At 35.7% G+C, this 22,529-nt stretch overlaps 1 protein-coding gene across 2 annotated transcripts in view; it reads right to left on the reverse strand.

Annotated features, from left to right (window-relative positions):
- The window catches only part of NCAM2 (neural cell adhesion molecule 2), a 530,165-nt gene that overhangs the window by 41,669 nt on the left and 465,967 nt on the right, over positions 1–22,529 (reverse strand). For both annotated transcript variants that reach the window (XM_043892666.1, XM_043892667.1), the window contains exons 13-15: positions 19,215–19,334; positions 15,118–15,239; positions 50–230 (exon numbers count right to left, since the gene is read on the reverse strand). In XM_043892666.1, the coding sequence (XP_043748601.1) occupies positions 50–230; positions 15,118–15,239; positions 19,215–19,334 (423 nt within the window). The remainder of the gene's footprint in view (positions 1–49; positions 231–15,117; positions 15,240–19,214; positions 19,335–22,529) is intronic.

Genomic DNA, 22,529 nt, shown 5'->3' on the forward strand with positions numbered 1-22,529 from the left:
GATACTATCATATTTCTTTTTAGCCTACAAAGGCACATGGTTTGCTTACCTTTAATAATGTTTGGCTTAGGCGGCATGCTGAATTCATAGACTGTTGGTTCTGAATATCCCAATCTATTGGCAGCTGTAATTTGAACTTCATATCCCATTGTCCACTGTAGATGCTCCAAAATAATGTGGTCTTTATTTCCCTGCACTTTTTTCTCTAACCACTGGTCTTCTTTATCTTTCTGCAAAGTCATACAAACATATTTTGTCAATACCCATGCACTAAAGTTGTGATCTTTAAAAAAATAATTTATCTTGAAATGGAGTGGGTTTATTAAAATCAAAAAAGGAAATATCCTCTTCCCCTCAGATAAATTAAACTGTATATAGATGAAGTTATATCTAAGGTTTTTCCCCCACTAAATATTTAATGCTTTTTAAATTTGCTGAAGAATGATGATTCATAACTAATACGTGATGATTCAAATGATAATTCACCTCCATTAAGATTTTTTTTAATTTCACATACATTAATTGCTGTTTACCCACTTTGTCAATTATTAATAATTATGTAAATAGGGACTATAAAATACTATATATAGAAAAAGCTTAATATGTTCATTAAAATAATTACCAGAGACTATTGTTTGGGGCACATGGGAGGAGGTGTGTTAAAAATAAAGTCTGGATTTTTAAAAATAGATTAAAATTTTAACCATCATTTTTAATACTATGTTTTAGACTTATAATGAAACAACATACAACAAAAATTATTACCTTTAAATAGGTTATTAGAATAAGAAATAATATTCTACACTTAAATCCTGATTCTTTTTCTAAAATAAATGTTTTGGACACATGATATTTGAATTACCGTTTATTTGAAAAAAACTACTATGATTTCAGTCACAAATAATTGAAATAATATATGGATTAAGCTATCTTTAACAATGCAAACATTCAGTTGTGCTGTGTGTTAACAATCTGAACACAGGTTAAGTGTTGAAACGGTAATCTCTCTGCCACTGTCCCTCACCTCTATTACAGAAACAAGGGTAGCAGCTGTCTCTGTTCACTTTCATGAGGAAGCAATGAGGAAAACTGAGTAAATTATGCATTCCTGGGCATTAAGAATCATAACCACTTAGCAAATAGTTAATTAGCATTAAAGAGGAAGTATTTCTATAACGTGTATGTGTATCACTCAGTGTTTCCAAATCTTTGCAACTCATGGCCTGTGGTCTGTCAGGCTCCTCTGTCCATGGAATTTTCCAACAAGAATACTGGAGTGGGTGGCCATTTCCTTCTCCAGGGGATCTTCTCAACCCAGGGATAGAACCCAGGTCTCTTTCATCTCCTGCATTGGCAGGCAGATGCTTTACCACTAGCGCCACCTGGGAAGCCCTATTTCTATAATAGCTATACAGAGCTGAAATGATATTTTCTGAAATAACATATCTAATCACATATCTAATATTTCATCACTGCAATTGAAAATCTCAATTAACCAGAATTGTAATTATAAAGATACTGTAACTTGGCCATATTGATAGATATATAGACAGATCAACAGATCCATTGATAGATCCTTTTTTAACCTCAGAGCTCAGTCTATTATTACTTAATTTTGAGCCAATATTTTACAACATATACTTGACTAGAAAAAACAATAATGTTTTCTACATTTATGGTGACAATTGAGGATTTATTATCTAAAATCAATCATAGAAGTTAAATTCTTGATTGCATTAAATTGATAGCCTCAATAATATAAACATGAAGTACCCTTCAAAAGGAGATAAGACTTCATTACAGCTTTGGTACCATACTAAGATTCTCTTTTCTTTATAATTATTTTTGGTTCTGCAGAACTTTTATTATAAAGGAAATCATTTGGTCTCTTTTATTGTTTCATCTAAAACTGGAGATATTACTCCCCTTCTCACAGTGAGGCCAGAGACTTTGGACAAGCACTTAGAATTATCATATAAGCAAGGAGTATATATATAAATCAATTTATTAGACTAGGCTGGTAGCCAGTGTTAAAAGTGTACTAGAAAAGCCACTGGAAAACAACAATTTGGACCGGAAATCTTTGCAACTCATCTAAGCCACTAAATGAGTAGTAAATTTAAGGAAGGATCCCCGGTGTGTTTTTTAAGTGTTTGGGACAACTGTTTCATTAGCCATGATTAGCCCAACATCTGCTTTCTTTATCATTCATTCATCAATTATTCAGTCTTTGGTAGGGTAGTGAAACTGTTCTAGAACTATGAACACAATAGTTAGCAAGAATGTACAACACTTATTTCTGAGTTTACAAACCAGCACAGAAGGAGGACATGAAGTCTGAAAAACAAGAAGGTGTTTTGTGAGTATATATTAACATCAGGAAGGATTAAGAGAGTCCAGGAACCAGGAAGGTTTTTTCGGGGGAGGTAATTCCTGCTTAATAGGAAATAAGAAATTCCAGTTCCATTTTTCTTTTCATTCTTCCTCACTGAGTTAATGAAGATGTGATTCCTTCACAGAAGTTTTAAATTGCAAAAATAGGCACAATGATTGAAAACCTCAGAAAGATGCAGAACCACTGGGAGATGTAAAAATAGCCACTTTATGTTTATTGTTATAGGTATCGACAAAAAAAAAAAAAAAGCTACAAAAATCTCCACTCAAAAGTAATTTTAGATCATATGTGATACATGACTTATAAACACAAACATACATATACAGCACATAAGATACATATAAAATATGTGATACATTATAGACTGTATGTACGCACACATTCAGAGAGGAGAAGGTGAGAAGAAGGAAGACTGAAGAATTAGATAAGGACAAAGGTTACACAAGGACAAAGGTTACACAAGGCAGTAGACAATAGCCCCGGTGGGCATCCCCTTACCCAATAATTCAGTATAAATTCTATTTAACTATGAAATATTGGAGAAAGTGAGTATTTGTGTGGAAATTTGGAGTTGAGTTTTGTTTTGGATTTGAATGGAGATGTAGCAGAAAGAGCCAGAAAATAAGCCAGCAGCTGATATCTGGATTTCAGAAGGATGAATAGGCTTCATGTCCTATTCTTGGAAGATTTGGTAATCTTCCAAAAATATTTCTGAGAATTGAGTATTTGAAGTGAAACTTCCAGATCAGTCCAAGACAGGCTGATAGACTTTTAAATCACCAATCACTTGACTCTCAATTGTTGAGGCTCTTAATATGATGAATTAAAAGCCCTTCCATCATTTTAGATAGTTGGACTGATGGCCTAAAGGAACCAAAAGGAGCTCTAATATTTTCCCCAATTTAAATCAATTTCATTTTCCATTCACCATTAGACAAGGAGGTTTTTTAATCCCTTAATTGCTGTTCCTAGGGAATAAGGAAAAAATAAAGTGGGTGTTACCAAATACTCCCCCCCCCAAAAAAAAAAAAAAAAAACAAATACTCCCCCAGGCATCAAAATCTCATTTATGCATTTGTAGAGTGCCTGATTTACGGAATTTAAATGCTGAGGGAACAATTTAAGATAATCTAGTTGCAAAACGTTCCCCTAGGTAATTTAATGAGATGATTTGCTGAATAGAGCTATTATTAATAAGCCAATTAAAAGTTGAAGGGCAGCTACTAAAAAGAAATGGTCATTTACTTTGATATAGCTTCTCTTAAGCAATCCTTTTTGTCAAAACATAGGCAGCAGAGCCATATGACAGTTAAGGGGACACTTTAAAAATTATTCTAAAATCATGATATCAGTAAATAGATATCAGTTGTAACGTCTCCCTTTTCATTTTCTAATTTAATTGACTTGAGTCCTTTCCCCACCCCACCCCCTTTTTTCTGATGAGTATGACCAAGATTTATTGATGTCATTTATCTTCTCAAGGAACCGGCTTTTAGTTTCATTGGTCTTTGTTATTGTTTTCTTATTTCTATTTCATTTATTTCTGCCCTAATCTTTATGATTTCTTTCTTTCTACTAACTTTGGGTTTGCTTGTCCTACTTTCTCTAATTACTTTAGGAGTAAGGTTAGGTTGCTTAATTGAGAGATTTCTTATTTCCTGAGGTAAGATTGTGTTGCAGTAAACTTTCCTCTTAGAACCACTTTTGCTGTGTCAAATAAATTTTGTATACCCAACTGATTGCAGAGTTTCAAACAACAGCAAGGAGAGATAAGAAAGCCTTCTTGGTGAATAATGCAAAGAAACAGAGGAAAACAATAGAATGGGAAAGACTTGAATCTCTTCAATAAAATTAGAGATTACCAAGGGACTATTTCATGCGAAGATGGGAAAAATAAAGAACAGAAATGGCAAGGACCTAACAGAAGAGGAAGAGATTAAGAAGTGGTGGCAAGGATATATACAGAACTATACAAAAAAGGTATTAATGACCCAGATAACCATGATGGTGTGGTCACTCACCTACAGCCAGACATCTTGGAGTGTGAAGTCAAATGGGCCTTAGGAAGCATTACTATGAACAAAGTTAGTGGAGGTGATGGAATACCACCTGAGCTATTTCAAATCCTAAAAGATGATGCTGATAAAGTGGTGTACTCAAAACACCAGCAAATGTGGAAATCTCAGCAGTGGCCAAAGGATTGGAAAAAGTCAGTTTTTATTCTAATTCCAAAGAAGGGCAATCAAAGAACATTCAAACTACTGCACAACTGTGCTCAATACATATGCTAACAAGGTAATGTTCAAAATCCCTCAAGCTAGGCTTCAACAGTATGTGAATCAAGAACTTCCAGATGTACAAGCTGGGTTTAGAAAATGAAGAGGAATTAGAGATCAAATTGCCAGCATCCTTTGGATCACAGAAAAAGCAAGGAATTCCAGAAAAAAAAAAAATCTGCTTCATTGACAATGCTAAAGCCTTTGACTGTGTGGATCACATAAACTATGGAAATTTTTAGAGATGGGAATACCAGACCACCTAACCTACCTCGCAAGAAACCTGTATGCAGGTCAAGAAGCAACAGTTAGAACTGGACATGAAACAACAGATTGGTTCCATATAGGAAAAGGAGTACCTCAAGGCTGTATATTGTCACCCTGCATATTTAACTTCTATGCAGAGTGCATCATGAGAAATTTTGGGCTGGATGAAGAACAAGCCGGAATCAAGATTGTCGGGAGAAGTATCAATAACCTCAGATATGCAGATGACACCACCCTTATGGCAGAAAGTGAAGAGGAACTAAAAAGCCTCTTGCTGAAAGTGAAAGAGGAGAGTGAAAAAGTTGGCTTAAAACTCAACATTCAGAAACTAAAATCATGGCAACCGGTCCCATTGTTTCATGAGAAATAGATGGGGAGACAGTGGAAACAGTGTCAGACTTTATTTTTTGGGGCTCCAAAATCACTGCAGATGGGGACTGCAGCCATGAAATTAAAAGACACTTACTCCTTGGATGGAAAGCTATGACCAACCTAGACAGCATATTAAAAAGCAGAGAAATAAACAAAGGTCCATCTAGTTGAGGCTATGGTTTTTCCAGTGGTCATGTATGGATGTGAGAGTTGGACTATAAAGAAAGCTGAGTGATGACGAATTGATGCTTTTGAACTGTGGCATTGGAGAAGACTCTTGAGAGTCCCTTGGACTGCAAGGAGATCCAACCAGTCCATCCTAAAGGAGATCAGTCCTGGGTGTTCATTGGAAGGACTGATGTTGAAGCTGAAACTCCAATACTTTGGTCACCTGATGTGAAGAGCTGACTCATTGGAAAAGACACTGATGCTGGGAAAGATTGAGGGCAGGAAGAGAAGGGGACAACAGAGGATGAGATGGTTGGATGGCATCACTGACTCAATGGACATGAGTTTGAGTAAACTCCAGGAGTTGGTGATGGACAGGGAGGCCTGGTGTGCCTCGGTCCATGGGGTTGCAAAGAGTCAGACACGACTGAGTGATTGAACTGAACTGATGGTTTTTCTAGCAGTCATGAACGGATGTGAGGGTTGGACTATAAAGAATGCTGAACGTTGAAGAATTGATGTTTTTGAATTGTGGTGCTGGAGAAGACTCTTGAGAGTACCTTGGACTCCAAGGAGATCAAACCAGTCAATCCTAAAGGAAATCAACCTTGAATATTTATTGGAACAAATGATACCAAAGCTGAAGCTCCAATACTTTGGCCACCTGATGCAGAGTTGACTCAGGGGAAAACATCCTATCGGTTGGAAAGATTGAGGGCAGGAGGAGAAATAGATGACAAAGGATGGTATGGTTGGATGGAATCACTGACTCAATGGACATGAGTTTGAGCAAACTCTGGGTGATGGTGAAGAACAAGAAAACCTGGTGTGCTGCAGTGCATGGTGTTTCAAAGAACTGGACACCACTTGGCGACTGAATAACAACATGATTTTGTATAGTTGTGTTTCATTGTCATTTCTTTCTAAATAGTTTGCTTTTTATTTCTTCTTTGTTACAAGGAAGCATCACGTCACATTGGTCAGAATGGCCATCATTAAAAAAATAAAATCTACAAACAATGAATGCTGGAGAGGGTGTGGAGAAAAGAGGGCTCACCTATACTTTCAGTGGGAATGTAAATTGGTAAAGCCAATTGGGAGAACAGTACAAAGATCCCTTAAAAAACTAAAAATACAGCTACCATATCATCCATCAATACCCCTTCTGGGCATATATCAGAAGACACACATAATTTGAAAAGATATATGCCCCTTAAAGTTCACCGCAACACACTATTCATAATATCCAGAGCATAGAAGCAACCTAATCATCCATCAACAGAGAATAAAGATTTGGTGTGTGTGCTCACTCTCTCAATTGTGTCTGTCTGTTTCCTACCCCATGGACTGTAGCCCACCAGGCTCCTCTTTCCATGGAATTTCACAGGCAAGAATACTGGAGTGAGTTGCCATTTCCTACTCCAGAGGATCTTCCCTACCTAGGGATTGAACTCACATGTCTTTTATATCTTACATTGGCAGATGGATTCTTTACCACTGTGCCATGGGGGAGACCCAAAGATGTGGTAAGGATAGAGTGGAATGTTACTCAGCCACAAAAAAGAATGAATTAATGCCGTTTGCAGCAACATGGATGGACTTAGATATTATCATACTGCGTGAATAGTTAGACAGAAAAAGAGAAATCGCCTATGATATTGCTTATATATGGAATCTAAAAGATAGTACAAATGAATCTATCTAAAACCAGTAAAAGTTCCTGATGTAGAAAACAAACATGGTTATGAGGGGCATCAAGGAGGGGAGAGGGATAACTTGGGAGATGGGATTGACATACAGGCGTTACTACACACAAAATACATAATAAGAACTGACTGTAGGGCACAGGGAACTCTATTCAGTTCTCTGTAATGACCTATTTTGGACCTATATTGGAAAAGAAGTGGAAAAACGGTGGGTATTTGTATATGTATAAATGATTCACTTTGCTGTACAGAAGAAACTAACAACATATTATAGATCAACTACACTCAAACAGAAATCAATTGAAAAATATTAGTATTTAGGGAAAGATTTGCCATCCTCTGTTTAGAGAGGAAACAGAAGGAGAGAGAGAGAGGGTCTTGGCTTTGTCATTTATGGACTCGACTTGTTATTCCTTGACTGTTTTTATTCATAATGAGAAATCCACTAAGTTTCTTTTCAAAGCCTCTGAATATATATGGTCACTATCATTTTGAGTAAAAGTTGAATAATTATGAAAGGGAAGGCCAACAGACAAGGTGAGCTCCTACTAACGATGAATGTTGATGTTCCTGTGATTCCAATGTGTTTCAATTGAAGATTTTGTGTTCTCATGCAAGGCATCTTCTGACTCCTGGACTTCCTGGTACTTGTATGACTTTAAGAAGGCTCATAATTCTCTGAAGCTCTGCTTGGTACTCTGAATATGAGAGGTGATTTAGCAATCTGGATAATTTATAGACACACACACACACACACACACATTCCACCATGACTGGGAAAGATGCAAGGTTTGGAAATTTTTAGGAGAGTTTTAGGTTCTAACCCCCTTTTAAGTATTATTATAGCTGATTTAAACTGCCTTTCTTTCAGGTACTGAAGCTTGGTGAATTTTTGTAAATTGGACTCCATGTATTTCTATTCTCCATCATCCAGGTACACCTTGAGGGAAAAATAAGTTCTAATTTTTCCTACTCATCACCTTCTGTGTTCTCACATTCTGTGAAAATTCACACAGTGAAAGTTTTTTACCCTTATATTTAGTATTTCTTGTATTTATTAATCTAGATATAGGATCATTTATAATAGCACAATATAGACCAACTTATTCATCAAGTCATCAATGTACTTATTCATTCAAACAATTAGTCCATTTGATGCTATCAATACAAGTGAAAAGTGAAAGTGAAGTCGCTCAGTCATGTCCAACTCTTTGCAGCCCCATGGACAGCAGCCTGCACCAGGCTCCTCCGTCCATGGGATTTTCTAGGCAAGAGTACTGGAGTTGGTTGCCATTTCCTTCTCTTGGGAATCTTCCCAACCCAGGGATCGAACCCAGGTCTCCCTCATTCTAGACAGAGGCTATACTGTCCTAGCCACCAGGGAAGTCCGAGGGTGATTACAAACAATTATTTTCACTAGCAGCAAAGAAAAAAGCACCCAAAAAAGTTTAGGACTCTTTAATGTCCATAGCTATTCAATGGTTGAAAATATTTCAAAACGTAACTGGATGGCTTTAAATAAATGTAAATATACACACCTAAATATAACTAAATCTAAAAATTAGTTATTAGCAAATTATTTACAATTGATTACAAAATAACTTCTCTCAACAGTAAAATCTCAATTCTACTTATTTATAATTTTAATACTTTTTTTCAAAATTACCTTTTTTCCCCTATGGCCATTGAGATACTTAGTCAAGCTTAAGAAGGTCAATTATGACCTAGAAACATATGCTAGAGCAGTGTCGTTAGCCCCTATATTCCTCAAAATTGATGTTACATTATTTTATATAGCCCTTCTTAGCTCAGGCAATTTTTTTAATTTACCACAATTAAGTGATAGTTAGGATCTGATACCTATCATCCAGTTAGAAAAGTGAAAAACTGATGAAAGCATATAAAAACACAGTAAATTATGTAGAGTTTTATTGACACTACGATATGAAGTAGGTAAAAATATTCTGTATGTGAAATGACTGCTTTAATTTTTCTATACACATCATGACGTTAATGTTTGTCTTTATTTTCCAAATATATTGTTTAATCTCACTGACTTATTAGAGATGTTAATTTTCACAAAGGGTCTATGGAGACATCTATCTGTTTTTATTACCCTAGTTCTGTTCTCATAAATTCTGTCTTCTTAATAGGCCACTGAACAAAGTTATGTGGTGAGTAGCCACAACTTTCTCCAGGAGATCATCCCAACCCAGGGATCGAACCCAACCAAGGTTCTCCTGCATTGCAGGCAGATTCTTTACCATCTGAACCACCAGGGAAGCCCCCTCTATCTACTAGAAGACAATATACAATAATATGTTTCTTGATTCATTATCTATAGGAAGTTAAACATTCTCTATATTACAATATTATTGGTCTTCCTGTTCCAGTGAAAGGCAGGTGTAAATACTCAGATATGATATCTGCTATAAGTCAACACTCACATAAGGTATGTACTATATGCATTTTGTTGTTCCTAGATTATAAAACATATAGTCCTGTGCACAGAAGAGTTGAAAGATAGGGTCAAAGAAGCAATCAAGTAAAAATCATAAGCATGTTCCTTACTTTCTGAATTTACCTATTTAATTTCCCTACAGGCTGTCCAATTAAAAAATCCACTGCATATACCTAAATAAAATTTCAAGTTGTTCAACTGCTCTTTACTCCATTGTGGAATTCATTCATTTTGAGGAACTAATATTAATAGATGAAATGGCTTGGAATCATACAAAGAAAAGAGATAATTAAGCTATTTTTGAAATAGTTATTATTTCAATACAAGTGCAAATGTCAAGGCAAATACTGCTACACATTTAGCGACCTAATTTTGAACATGTAAGTTTTTAACATGAAAAGTGACCTATTGAAAAAGAAAATGTGGAGAAAATTATTTCTTCCAAAGATGGGATATTGTTTAACCACATGAATATAACTTTATACTGAATTTTGGAATTTGCAATTGACCCTGCAGAGTATGAGGTATGCAGGATGGAGGAGGTGGTAAAGGGAAGGAAAGAAAAACATAGGGATACAGAGATTATCTTAGTGTTTTGGAGTACAAGGCATGTGTGCGTGGTCAGTCACTACTCAGTCCTGTCTGACTCTTTGCAACTCCACGGGCTGTAGTGTGCCAGGCTCCTCTGTCCATGGAATTCTCCAGGCAAGAATACTGGAGTGGATTGCCATTTCCTTCTCCAGGGGATCTTCTCAACCCAGGGATCAAAACTTTACATCTCTCAGGTTTCCTTCACTGGCAGGCAGATTCTTTACCTCTGCGTCACCTGGAAAACCCATACAAGGCAAACCACTAAATGATTTGGTAAAGATGAAGTGAATCAGAATGGCTGTTTTTGGAGGCAAAGTAGATAGGCAGGCTGAGTTAAGATAGAAGAGTTGTTGAGGAGTCAATATAATCTCCGCAGGCATATTTAAATTCAGCCCTTACTGTTGCAAAATTGTTTCTGACTATAGATTCATGTTTTGTTCCCCATTGACACTCATGACTAGGTAATTCAAATTCTTTAAGTTTCAGCTTGTCCATTTAAAACTGTCAAAAATGTCATTTTATATATTATTATATATTTTTCTTTTTTTTTTTTTTTGGTTTAAAAACTAGCAATACCAAAAAAAAAAAATTAGCAATACCTTCCTTGTAATACAAAGGGTGTGAGGAATTACTGTTACAAATCTTTCCATAGAAGCCCAATTTCCTTAATAAAGCAGTGTTATCTGCTAAAATACCAGTAGGCTTTAGTGTAGTAGCCAGGTAATCGATTACTAGTCAATTACTGCTTTGTTAAAATTATGTTAACAATCATTTCAATTTTTTTTTTTTCACTTCCTTTTTTTTTTTGATCTTTAAAAAGAGGTCTATGAAGGGGGGATCGGGATGGGGAATACATGTAAATCCATGGCTGATTCATGTCAATGTATGGCAAAAACCACTACAATACTGTAAAGTAATTAGCCTCCAACTAATAAAAATAAAAGGAAAAAAAAAGAAAAAAAGAGATCTATGAATTTTGGTAGTAATAAACAGTTGGATAGTGAAAATTAAAAGTAAGTATATGGTGATGAAAGGTATCATTATGAGAAATGAGATAGAATTGAGGAAGAACTAAAATGTTCTTTTATTGTCAAAGTAAACTTACATATTGAGTAAATAGGCAAAAGCAGGGCATTGCTAATACTAGGTTGGTTGGAGGTTAGGTGGGGAAAAAATGTAAAATAATGGAAGCTAGAGATTTACTGACAGAAAAAAAATAAACAAACCTGTGCTTGTTCAAATCTTAATCTAAGTCACATCAACTATGTGTACAGGTAAAATACCCTGACGACCGCTGTAAATTTGAATCTCTAAAAATTTTCTAGTCTTATTATACTTAATACTATAGTTATTTGTGTCCATGTATGTTTCCCACAAAACTAATTCTAATCTTCATTAAGGAAAGGACAATACATTTTGGCAGCATTTTTTGTGGCAATTTATGTTTTCAAACATATACATATATTTCCCTTTGAATGTCTATGTCCATTTTGTGAATCTTATTGGCTCTAAACAGATACAGTAATGAACATTTTTGGTTTCAACTATTTGCAATAGAGTAAGTGGGGCTGGGAGATGCTACACATACTGTGATGGGTGGTTGAGTTCTGGATGGCCCACTGTCACGCACCCAAAGTGCCAATAGTGTGTCTTTTTAGATATATAGGATTCATGACAGACAGCATTGCTAGAGCCTAAATTATGTGTACCCCCTCATATTAATATGTTAAAGTTCTAACCTCCAATGCAATTCTATTAGGAGATGTAGCTTTTAAACAGGTAATTAATCTTACATGAGGTCCTTAGAATGGAGTCCTAATCCAAAAGGACTTATATTTTCATAAAAAGAGGAAGAAACACGAGAGATGTGTGAGCGCAGAAAAAAGGGCCATGTGAAAACACAAGAAGGGAGCTGTCTACAAGCCAAGGAGATAGGCCTAAGGAGAAACAAATCTGCTGACACCTTGATCTTGGAATTTCAGACTCCATAACTGTGAGAAAACACATCTGTGTTGCTAAGGCCTCTTGGTCTGTATCATTATGTTATGATATACCTAGCAGATTAATACAGACTTTATAATGACAAAGGTAATTAACGGTATGCTGAAGATGCCAATGTTGAGCTGACCCACCTCCCATATATTATACTTTTCATTTAGATGGTCATGAGCCATATTCTCTCTAATGAGACATAATTCTAATTCTGCTTGATGGAGCTTTTGAAAACTGTGTAGAGTTTGCTGGAAAAACAAATTCATCTTAAACAGATTTGTTGAGCCTTTTCTTCCTTTTGCTGTCTTCATGTTCTAAATGCAGATGTGCGGGCAACACCTCAGTATACAATATAATCTACATGAAGACAAAAGCCAGCATGCGAAGGATGAGCGAACACAGGGAGAAGCAATTTGCATGTTTGACTGTATAGCTGAACAAAATCACAGCATTCCTAAAATATATATGCTAAGTAATAAAAAACCACTAATAGATGAAGAAAAGATATAATCTGAAATCACATTTGCTATCATCAATCGGAATTAATGATTCTGGTTAAACTCAATAAAACATTTGTGGTTTTTCGAATATCAACTCTTTAGACAGCCAAGCATAGCTTTTAGTTTTAGGTAGAAATTATACATACACAGAGTACTTTAAACATATTTTTACAACTTACTGAATTTCTGAGTTCACCTTGGGATTTTACTGAGGTTTATCTGAAAGTTTACTGGGGTTTACTGAGGTTATACTGAAGTTCTTAGCATCCATTTGTATTTTGCCTCATAAATTCTTCTGGGTACAATGGTAGGCCACAATCTGCATTCAAGTTCTTTTCTCTCAGTTTAATTCCACTAATTTCTTTTAAGCCTGTGACCCTTACAGAGAGACTGTTTCACTTTCAAAGAGTTTCCAGATGGCCAAGTAAGAATAACCAAAAAACTGGGCTTAACTACTAAGACGCCATCAGAATCAGAGAGAAACAAGTGAGCCACTCAGAGTTGTTTTGGAATGGGGGCATGGAGCCTCCATAGCAGATTGGCCCTAAGAGACACATAGCTGTTCATCATCCCCAGCATGAAATCTGTAACAGAGAGAGGTCCTAGGAAGGGGATATCAATCAGAAATTTAAAAGGTTGAACTGAGGTCTAAAATTAAATATTGACATAAGCCACTCAAGATTAAACTCCCTGTTTTCCTACCCTTCAAAATTTAGATGTTTAAGTAACACTATTATAACTTAGAAAATTGTGGATTTGTGGGAAAACAGTTAAAAATTCATCTACCTACTATTAAGGAGCAATTGTACTGTTTTATAAAATATAATGCACTTGGAAAGTAGTAATAAGTTCAGTAAACATAAGCATGAAATTGAGACATTATGGGGCTAATCATAAACATTAGTAAGACAGAAGGTAGAAAAATTAAATTAAAAATAATACAATCACCTAAATTTCCAAAGTATGCCTGATGTAGTGAAAAAGGGGGGATAATTTTCAACCAGGTTTGTAAGGGCACCATTACACTGACACCAAAAAGCAAATACAAAAATGTCATCATGACAACTGGAAGCTAGATAAACTTTTAAATTTGGTGTTACACTTCAAAAATTACAATAAATGAGTAGGTGATATAAGTATAAAAAGACATATATGGATTAAATAGTAGCACATGCATTTGAAAAGGAAATAGGCTTAAGGGAACTTATTAAACACACTAAAGTGAATTTTGAAAGGGTGAAAAGGAAAAAAATGAATAGAATTGATATGCTATTATGGGGATAATCATGTTGCTGTTTAGTCACTAAGTCATGTCCAACTTTTTGTGACCCCATGAACTGTAGTCCACCAGGCTCCTCTGTCCATGGGATTCTCCAGGCAAGAATACTGGAGTGGGTTGCCATTTCCTTCTCCAGGGGAATTTCCTGACCCAGGGATTGAATCTGCATCTCCTGCCTTAGGTAGATTCTTTACCACTGAGCCAGGGATAATAATAACCATTAGTAAATAAACTCCACAGAATTTAATATAAAATTGTGTTCCACCTTTTAACATATTCCACACTAAATACTCAATAGTTTTTATGGTAAAGCTGCTAAGAGAAATCACCTCTAGTGAACTTTGGTGTTATTTTTCAGATGAAGGTAGAGTCTATCAGGTGACTTTTCCATCACTGTAAAACAAGAGATCCTTCATTCCCTATACAGATGACAAGTACCACAGCAGCTTTGAATTGTCCAAAATCCCATACTAGTTAGTGCTAATTAAACTTGAAGAAATCTATTCTCTCTTTCTCAAGTTAAATGTGGCCATTATTTGTTAAGTGTTGATTAGAGTGATTTATTTTTTACAATCCATTTAAATAGTAATGTACTTTGAGTCAATAAAAATTTAATAATTCATAAAAATTAATTATGAAGTAATTTTGAGGTATGATTTCTTAATCTTACCTAAAGTAACTACAATTGAAAAGATAGCTTAGTTTGAAGTTACTAAAATCAAGGAGAATGGAAGGTGAAATATTCTGCTAAACTTCTCAGAAAGAAAGGGAAAAATGATATTTCATTTCTGAAAAGTCGCTAAGTTTAGAAATCACAAGATGAATACCATGGCAAGAAATGAACAACATGTGATTTAGAAATCACAACATGAACACCATGTTATTTTGATTATCTATGCTTAGGTTTTACGAAAACAAGCAAACATTCTATAATACATAATGATGAATTTCAGCAATGGAAAATTAGCATTTGAATTCCTATGAGAACTGTTTATATTGTTTAACAACAATGTATTTAATATGCATTTACTTCTGATGTATCTATGCATTAATGCAAATTTAATGCAAGTTGAAAACACTGTGCAAAATGATAATAAACAGGGTACTTACACTTCTATATTTCACAATGTATTCTAAAATAGGGGCTCCACCATCATCCTGTTTGGTGATACTCAGCTTAAAGCTCTTCCCACTGCTTGGCTGTCCATGTATGGACGGAGGACTTGGTTCACCTAATAAGCAATAGAACATTCTTGATACTTGCACACACTTCATAGATGTAGAGATACTGCATTTTAATTAAAAAAATACAGTCATATAACAAAATGTATAACATCATCCTGTTTTTACCATTTTCTATTTGTCCTTTGTTGTGATATAATCTTTGGTCCTCTATTTATCCATCCAAGAAACAGCAACATTCACAAATCTAGAAGTATCATGCCAAAATTGTGAAATCTCAGAATCATATATATCGTTTATACTGATGGGCAAATGCTCTAAAAATAGAACTTACTGCATTATACAAGCCTTAGGCTTTATTTCTTGTATTGATAGCATGCTATCATTTGTTTTTCTAGTATAAATTTATTTTGCAAACATTTGTAAATATGTATTAATATAAATATATTAAGTCATCAAGCTATCTAAAATATATACCTACCAGGAAACATAATAGATTAGCAATTTGTCATCTCCTTTAATGGACTTTTTAAAGCTAGATATAAATTTGAATAAAGAAATTTATAGTATCCAAACTATACTTGGGTTTCAACATTTTTTTTAAATTCTCACTTCATGAAAATACTAACTTTGGTGTTATTCTTCACATGAAGACGGTCTTATGATAAATATAATATGTTTAATATGAACAGAGATCCACAGAAGTGGAAGAGTATTAGCATTAGTCTGAATATATTATGACATGAGATGATTTATATGCTGTTAACACACTATGTTTTCTGTATATAAATTTAAACTGTAAAAAAATGTACAATAACATCTTAAAAGTATTCAACAAGAGAATATGAGAAAGACTAAATATGAAGAGTTGGGTTGCTGAGGATTATAAATAGAGAAAGGATAGCTCTCTATTTAAATGAGGTTAAGTCATTCTAGGGTCATTTTAGTCAGGAGGTGGGGTTTTCAATCAACATCCGTTTGCAGTGGTCCTGGTGAAAAAGAGACACTGAAAAAGACTCTGGCATCAGGAGTGGAGAATAGACAACATATCTGACATTTTATGATAACCAACAAAGAAGACTTGGTCATAAATTAAGACAATTATTACAGTCAATTTGACTGCCTTAACATAAGTATATAATAGGCAGAGCATTTCATAGATTGTCATACCAAACACTCTCTTGCAATAACACAAGAGAAGACTCTGCACATGGACATCACCTGATGGTCAACACCAAAATCAGATTGGTTATATTCTTTGCAGCCAAAGATGGAGAAGTTCTATATAGTCTGCAAAAACAAGACCAGGAGCTGACTGTGGCTCAGATCATGAACTCCTTATTGCCAAATGCAGACTTAAATTGAAGAAAGTAGGGAAAACCACTAGATCATTCAGGTATGACCTAAATCAAACCCCTTATGATCATACAGTAGAAGTGACAAATAAATACAAGTGATTAGATCTGATAGACAGAGTGCCTGAGGAACTATGGATGGAGGTTCATGACACTGTACAGGAGACAGGGATCAAGACCACCCCCAAGAAAAAGAAATGCAAAAAGGCAAAATGGTTGTTGAGGAGGCCTTACAAATAGCTGAGAAAAGAAGAGAAGCAAAAGGCAAAGGAGAAAAGGAAAGATATACCCATTTGAATGCAGAGTTCCAAAGAATAGCAAGGAGAGATAAGAAAGCTTTCTTCACTGATCAGTGCAAGAAATAGAGGAAAACAATAGAATGGGAAAGACTAGAGATCTCTTCAAGAAAATTAGAGATACCAAGGGAACTTTTCATGCAAAAATGGGCATAATAAACAACAGAAATGGTATAGACCTAACAGAAGCAGGAGATATAAAGAAGAGGGGGCAAGAATACACAGAAGGACTATACAAAAAAGATCTTCACGACACAGATAACCATGATGGTGTGATCACTCAATTAGAGCCAGACATCATGGAATGTGAAGTCAAGTAGGCCTTGGGAGACATGAATTCAAACAAAGCTAGTGGAGGTGATGAAGTTCCACCTGAGCCATTCCAAATCCTAAAAGATGATGCTGTGAAAGCGCTGGACTCAATGTGCCAGCAAATTTGGAAAACTCAGCAGTGGCCATAGGACTAGAAAGGTCTGTTTTCATTCCAATCCAAAGAAAGGCAATACCAAAGAATGTTCAAACTACCGCAAAATTGCACTCATCTCACACACTAGCAAAGTAATGCTCAAATTCTCCAAGCCAGGCTTCAACAGTAAGTGAACCGGGAACTTCCTGATGTTCAAGCTGGATTTAGAAAAGGCAGAGGAACCAGAGATCAAATTGCCAACATCCGCTGGATCATCGAAAAAGTGAGAGATTTCCAGAAAAACATCTACTTATGCTTTATTAACTACACCAAGTCCTTTGACCATGTGTATCACAACTAACTGTGGAAAATTCTTAAAGAGATGGGAATACCAGACTACCTGACCTGCCTCCTTTGAAATCTCTATAGAGGTCAAGAAGCAAGAGTTAGAACTGGACATGGAACAACAGACTGGTTCTAAATTGAGAAAGGAGTATGTCTAGACTGTATATTGTCACCCTGATTATTTAACTTATATGCAGAGTACATCATGAGAAACGCTGGACTGGATGGAGCACAAGCTGGAATCAAGATTGCTGGGAGAAATATCAATAACCTCAGATATGCAGATGACACCAGCCTTATGCCAGAAAGCGAAGAACTAAAGAGCCTCTTGGTGAAAGTGAAAAAGGAGAGTGAAAAAGTTGGCTTAAAACTCAACATTCAGAAAACTAAGGTCATGGCATCTGGTCCCATCACTTCATGGGGAAACAATGAAAACAGTGAGAGACCTTATTTGGGGGGCTCCAAAATCACTGCAGATAGTGATTGCAGCCAAGAAGTTAAAAGACACTTGTTCCTTGGAAGAAAAACTATGACCAACCTAGATAGCATTTTAAAAAGCAGAGACATTACTTTGCCAGCAAAGGTCCATCTAGTCAAAGCCATGATTTTTTTCTAGTAGTCATGTATGGATGTGAGAAGAATTGATGCTTTTGAACTGTGATGTTGGAAAAGACTCTTGAGAGTTCCTTGGGCTGCAAGGAGATCCAACCAGTGCATCCTAAAGGAAATCAGTCCTGAATGTTCATTGGAAGGACTGATGCTGAAGCTGAAACTCCAATACTTTGGCCACTTGATGTGAAGAACTGACTCACTGGTAAAGATCCTGAGGCTGGGAAAGATTGAAGGCAGGTGAAGAAGGGGACGACAGAGGATGAGATGGTTGGATGGCATCACCGCCTCTATGAACACAAGCTTGATTAAGCTCCTGGAGTTGGTGATGGACAGGGAAGCTTCACATACAGCAGTCCCAGGGGTCGCAAAGAGTCGAACACAACTGAGCAACTGAACTGAACTGATGCATAGATTATATAATGGTGTTTGCTCTGTCACACTCAATTTTCTCATATCTTTTAATAGTTTATTCAACATAAAGGAAATCTATATTATTTTAAAATTATCTAACTTTATGTAAATGCAGTTAAACACTCAAAAACAGGATAGTAATGAGAAGGGGGCTTCAGCAGTTATTCTTTTGCAGTCACCATTGCAATGAATTAATTTAGTGGTGCCTTTTTCTCACACCTAGGGTGTATGGAATCCATGGAATACAGGCAATGGCCATGCTTCAGCAAAATCTAGACTGTTAAATTTGTTGCACAGATACTTTTCTACTCTCTCTTTGAATACAGTCTGAGCACTACAGTCTAATTAATCAGACTGACAAAGTAAGACACTTTCCTGATTGGAACAAATTTACTCTACATATTGCAGTGCACTTTTCCCCCCTTGCTTCAGAACAAAGTTATTTTTTGTAAGTCTGAGATGCCACCATCATCAGCAACCACTTCCACAAAGACATAATTCACTTTCTCAAAGTGTTGAAATGTCTCCCTGCATTTTAGTATCCCATTTAAGTTTGCAAGGAAGAGAATGACAACAGAGAGCAAAACACAAATTACTTACGGACTGGTAATGTTTGGAAAATTTCTATTTTACTATAGTCTCCTTGTCCTTTTCCATTTACAGCTGCAACCCTGATTTCATAAGTTGTATTTGGTTCCAGGTTGCTTAAAACAACCATTGCTAAAAGAAAAAAAAAATGCCTATGATTAATACATTTTAATAAGTAAAACAAATCAAACTACTATAAAGTTTAATGGAACAGTATCACTGAATTAATCTTTCCATGAAATATCTAAAAAGTGTAATAGCTATACATAAGTGGAAAATGATCTGTGGGCAATTGTCTTCTTCATCTTTATTTTAACCTTTTACCCAGATGCAATAACTTTCAAAGAAGAAAGTTAATAGTTCCTTTCATGATACTTACATTCACAAAGTAGAAAATAAAATATTTTTCTTTCATTTTTTCAATATTCAGGAATAAAAAGGATTTAAATAAAACATCTTTACTGAATGCATCCCAAATATTCTGTCTACTCTAATGAAAGCTGTGTATTTAATGATCTGTATCTTGTACTTTCATGTTAGGATGTTTCAAATCATAATACACCCACTCCCAGCAAATCTCATGTTGTACCAGAAATCCACAGAAGAGAGGGATGCTGCATCATTCATAGTCCTGCATTGTAAATATTACTTGTGAATATGTCATTGAAACTAATATTCTCTTTGAACCTCAGACTGACTTGCTCCAACCTCTTATACATAAGCCACAATAAAATATTCAATATCAATCAATCAATAAATAGATGAGTGCTATAGAATGTAGTGGAGATATGGAATTCAATATTTAGAAGTCTGATCTCCAGTATAAGGTGTTTGAGTCATGTCAAAGAAGTGCCACTCAGCCGATGGTTGTAAAAGTGGATCATCTGCTTGATAATCGCAAATCAAATCAAATTATTTTAATGCTAGTTTGAAGCCTGTCATCTCTCATATTTCTCTCTGAATTTCTTCTTGAGTATTTCCCATACCAGCTCGGGATACAACACAACACAAAGGAGAAATAAGAATCTGAAAAAGTACAGGCATACAAAATTTTATTAGAAATATTCCCTGGGTCATAACAGTCCTTTTAATTTGCACGAAGGTTTTAAATACATTTGCAGATTTAAAAATTTTGCATCTTTACAAATACCTTGGTGGAACTAATAAAATTCCAAAGTTGCCCTTATCCTTACTGCTTTTGCTAAACAGAGTAAAAGTTAAAAAGTAGACATGGCAATGCGTTGATGAACAATCAAAAGCAAGTTATGTCTGGTTTACATAATTTAAAGTCAAATGTGCACTCAAATGTGCTCACTCGCTTAGTCGTGTCTGACTCGTTGTGACCCCATGGACTGTAGCCTGCCAGCCTCCTCTGTCAATGGGATTTTTCCATGGGATTTTCCTGGCAAGAATACAGGAGTAGTTTGCTATTTCCTCCTCCTAACTCAGGGCTTGAACCTGCATCTTCTGTGTCTCCTGCCTTGCAGGTGGATTCTTTACATCTATGCCACTGGGGAAACCTCAAAGTCAAATGATCAATTCATAATAGAAAATATAATCAATCATAAAAGATCAAATCATAAGTAATCAGGCACATATCTGTAAGACTATTAATTAACATGAACAATGACTGAAGACAAACTGAATAAAATTCCGATGTAATGTATTAACCTGTTTCTGATAATTACATTATAATGTATATTCACTAAATGACATTTTTCATTTTATGTTGAATGAATATACTTAAAGAATTTGATACTTCTTTGTGTTCCCTTTTTTCCTCCAATATTACCATATATTACAGATAAATGTTAATGGCAAAAATATGGTTCAGATATCAACCAGACAGATATTAATCCAGTATAGATACTTCAAAATCACTCACAAGAATACATTTTCCATAATGAAATTTCCATTTTTATTTCTCATTTTCTCTACTGGGTGAGAAAACTGCACTTGCTTTAGAGAGCGCATAGCCTTGTGAAAACCTCGGATGAAAACACACGGTGTCAAAGTTAAAGGAGACCAACTGAGAAAAAACTGATTAGCAGGGAAATCCAACTGATTAGAAGCTGCAAGGATAAATCGCAAAGTCAGACTTGAATTCAGTTACTTCCGACAGGTTTTTTAGGAAACCCAAACACAGTTGGCTGGTGAGCTGGATTCAGAGAAATATCAGCCCGAGAAAAAGAATTCATTTACTAGAGAAATGGTTAGTGGGAGATGAAACTGGTCAAGGAGATAATTGAAAGGGAAAAGGACTCAAGCTAAGAGAGGCAGCTGAAATGCTAAGAACTTGGGATTCCACTGAGTCTAAGAGAGAAAGCTTCTGCTCAAGATCTGCATAAGAAGGAATTTAAAAGTTAAGAATATATCATAATTTATCATTTGATAAGCTAAAAATAGAGCAAATTTAAAATCAAAGTGGGACTTCCCTGGTGGCTCAGTTGAAAAAGAATTTGCCTGCAACACAGGAGACCCGTGTTCGATCCCTGGGTGAGGAAGATACCCTGGAGAAGGGAATGGTGACCCATTCCAGTATTCTGCCTGGAGAATTCCATGACAGAGGAGTCTGGTGGTCTACAATCTGTGAGACTGCAAAGAGTCAGACATGACTGAGCAACTAACACGTTCAAAATCAAAGTAAGCTAGACCTGCAGAAATTAATGCTTTATAAAAGTGAGTTTAGTTTTCAGGGGTTGTAACAAAAATGCATGGGCCCTTGGACAATCAGTACTGTCACAGAAAAGTTTGTGTTTGTAGCATGGAGACGTATGAGAGACTAGTGCAGGAACTAGCCAGGTTGTAATAACATTTGTAATAAGACACTTAGTGATGCAGGCTTTAGATGCATGAAAGCAGTCCCATGGCTCTGGATCTGATTCCACTGACTGAGGTTCAACCAAGTCTTAGGGCTGAGTTGTTTTTCTCAACTTCTAAATCAAAATGCTTTTATTAAGTTTTATGGAAACAAAAGTATAAAAAATTCATTGAAAGTAGGTGTAGATTGGGCTTCCCAGGTGGCTAAGATGGTAAAGAAGCTGCCTGCATTGCAGGAGACCCAGATTTGATCCCTGGTGGGGAAGACCCCTGGCTAAGGGGATGCTACCCACTCTTGTATTCTTGCCTGGAGAACACCATGGACAGAGGAGCCTGGTGGGCTACAGTCATAGTGATACTTATAAACATTTACACATATAATCTCCATACAGAGGATACTACACAAGAATATAGGGGAGTTTGCCATAGATGCTTTTACTGCTACAGACAACTTTGGTATGTAATATGCTCTCCATATTCTATGATGCAAAGATGCAGCTGCTTACC

The sequence above is a fragment of the Cervus elaphus genome, chromosome 31 (genome assembly GCF_910594005.1).
Source record: "Cervus elaphus chromosome 31, mCerEla1.1, whole genome shotgun sequence".
Lineage (NCBI taxonomy): Eukaryota > Metazoa > Chordata > Mammalia > Artiodactyla > Cervidae > Cervus > Cervus elaphus.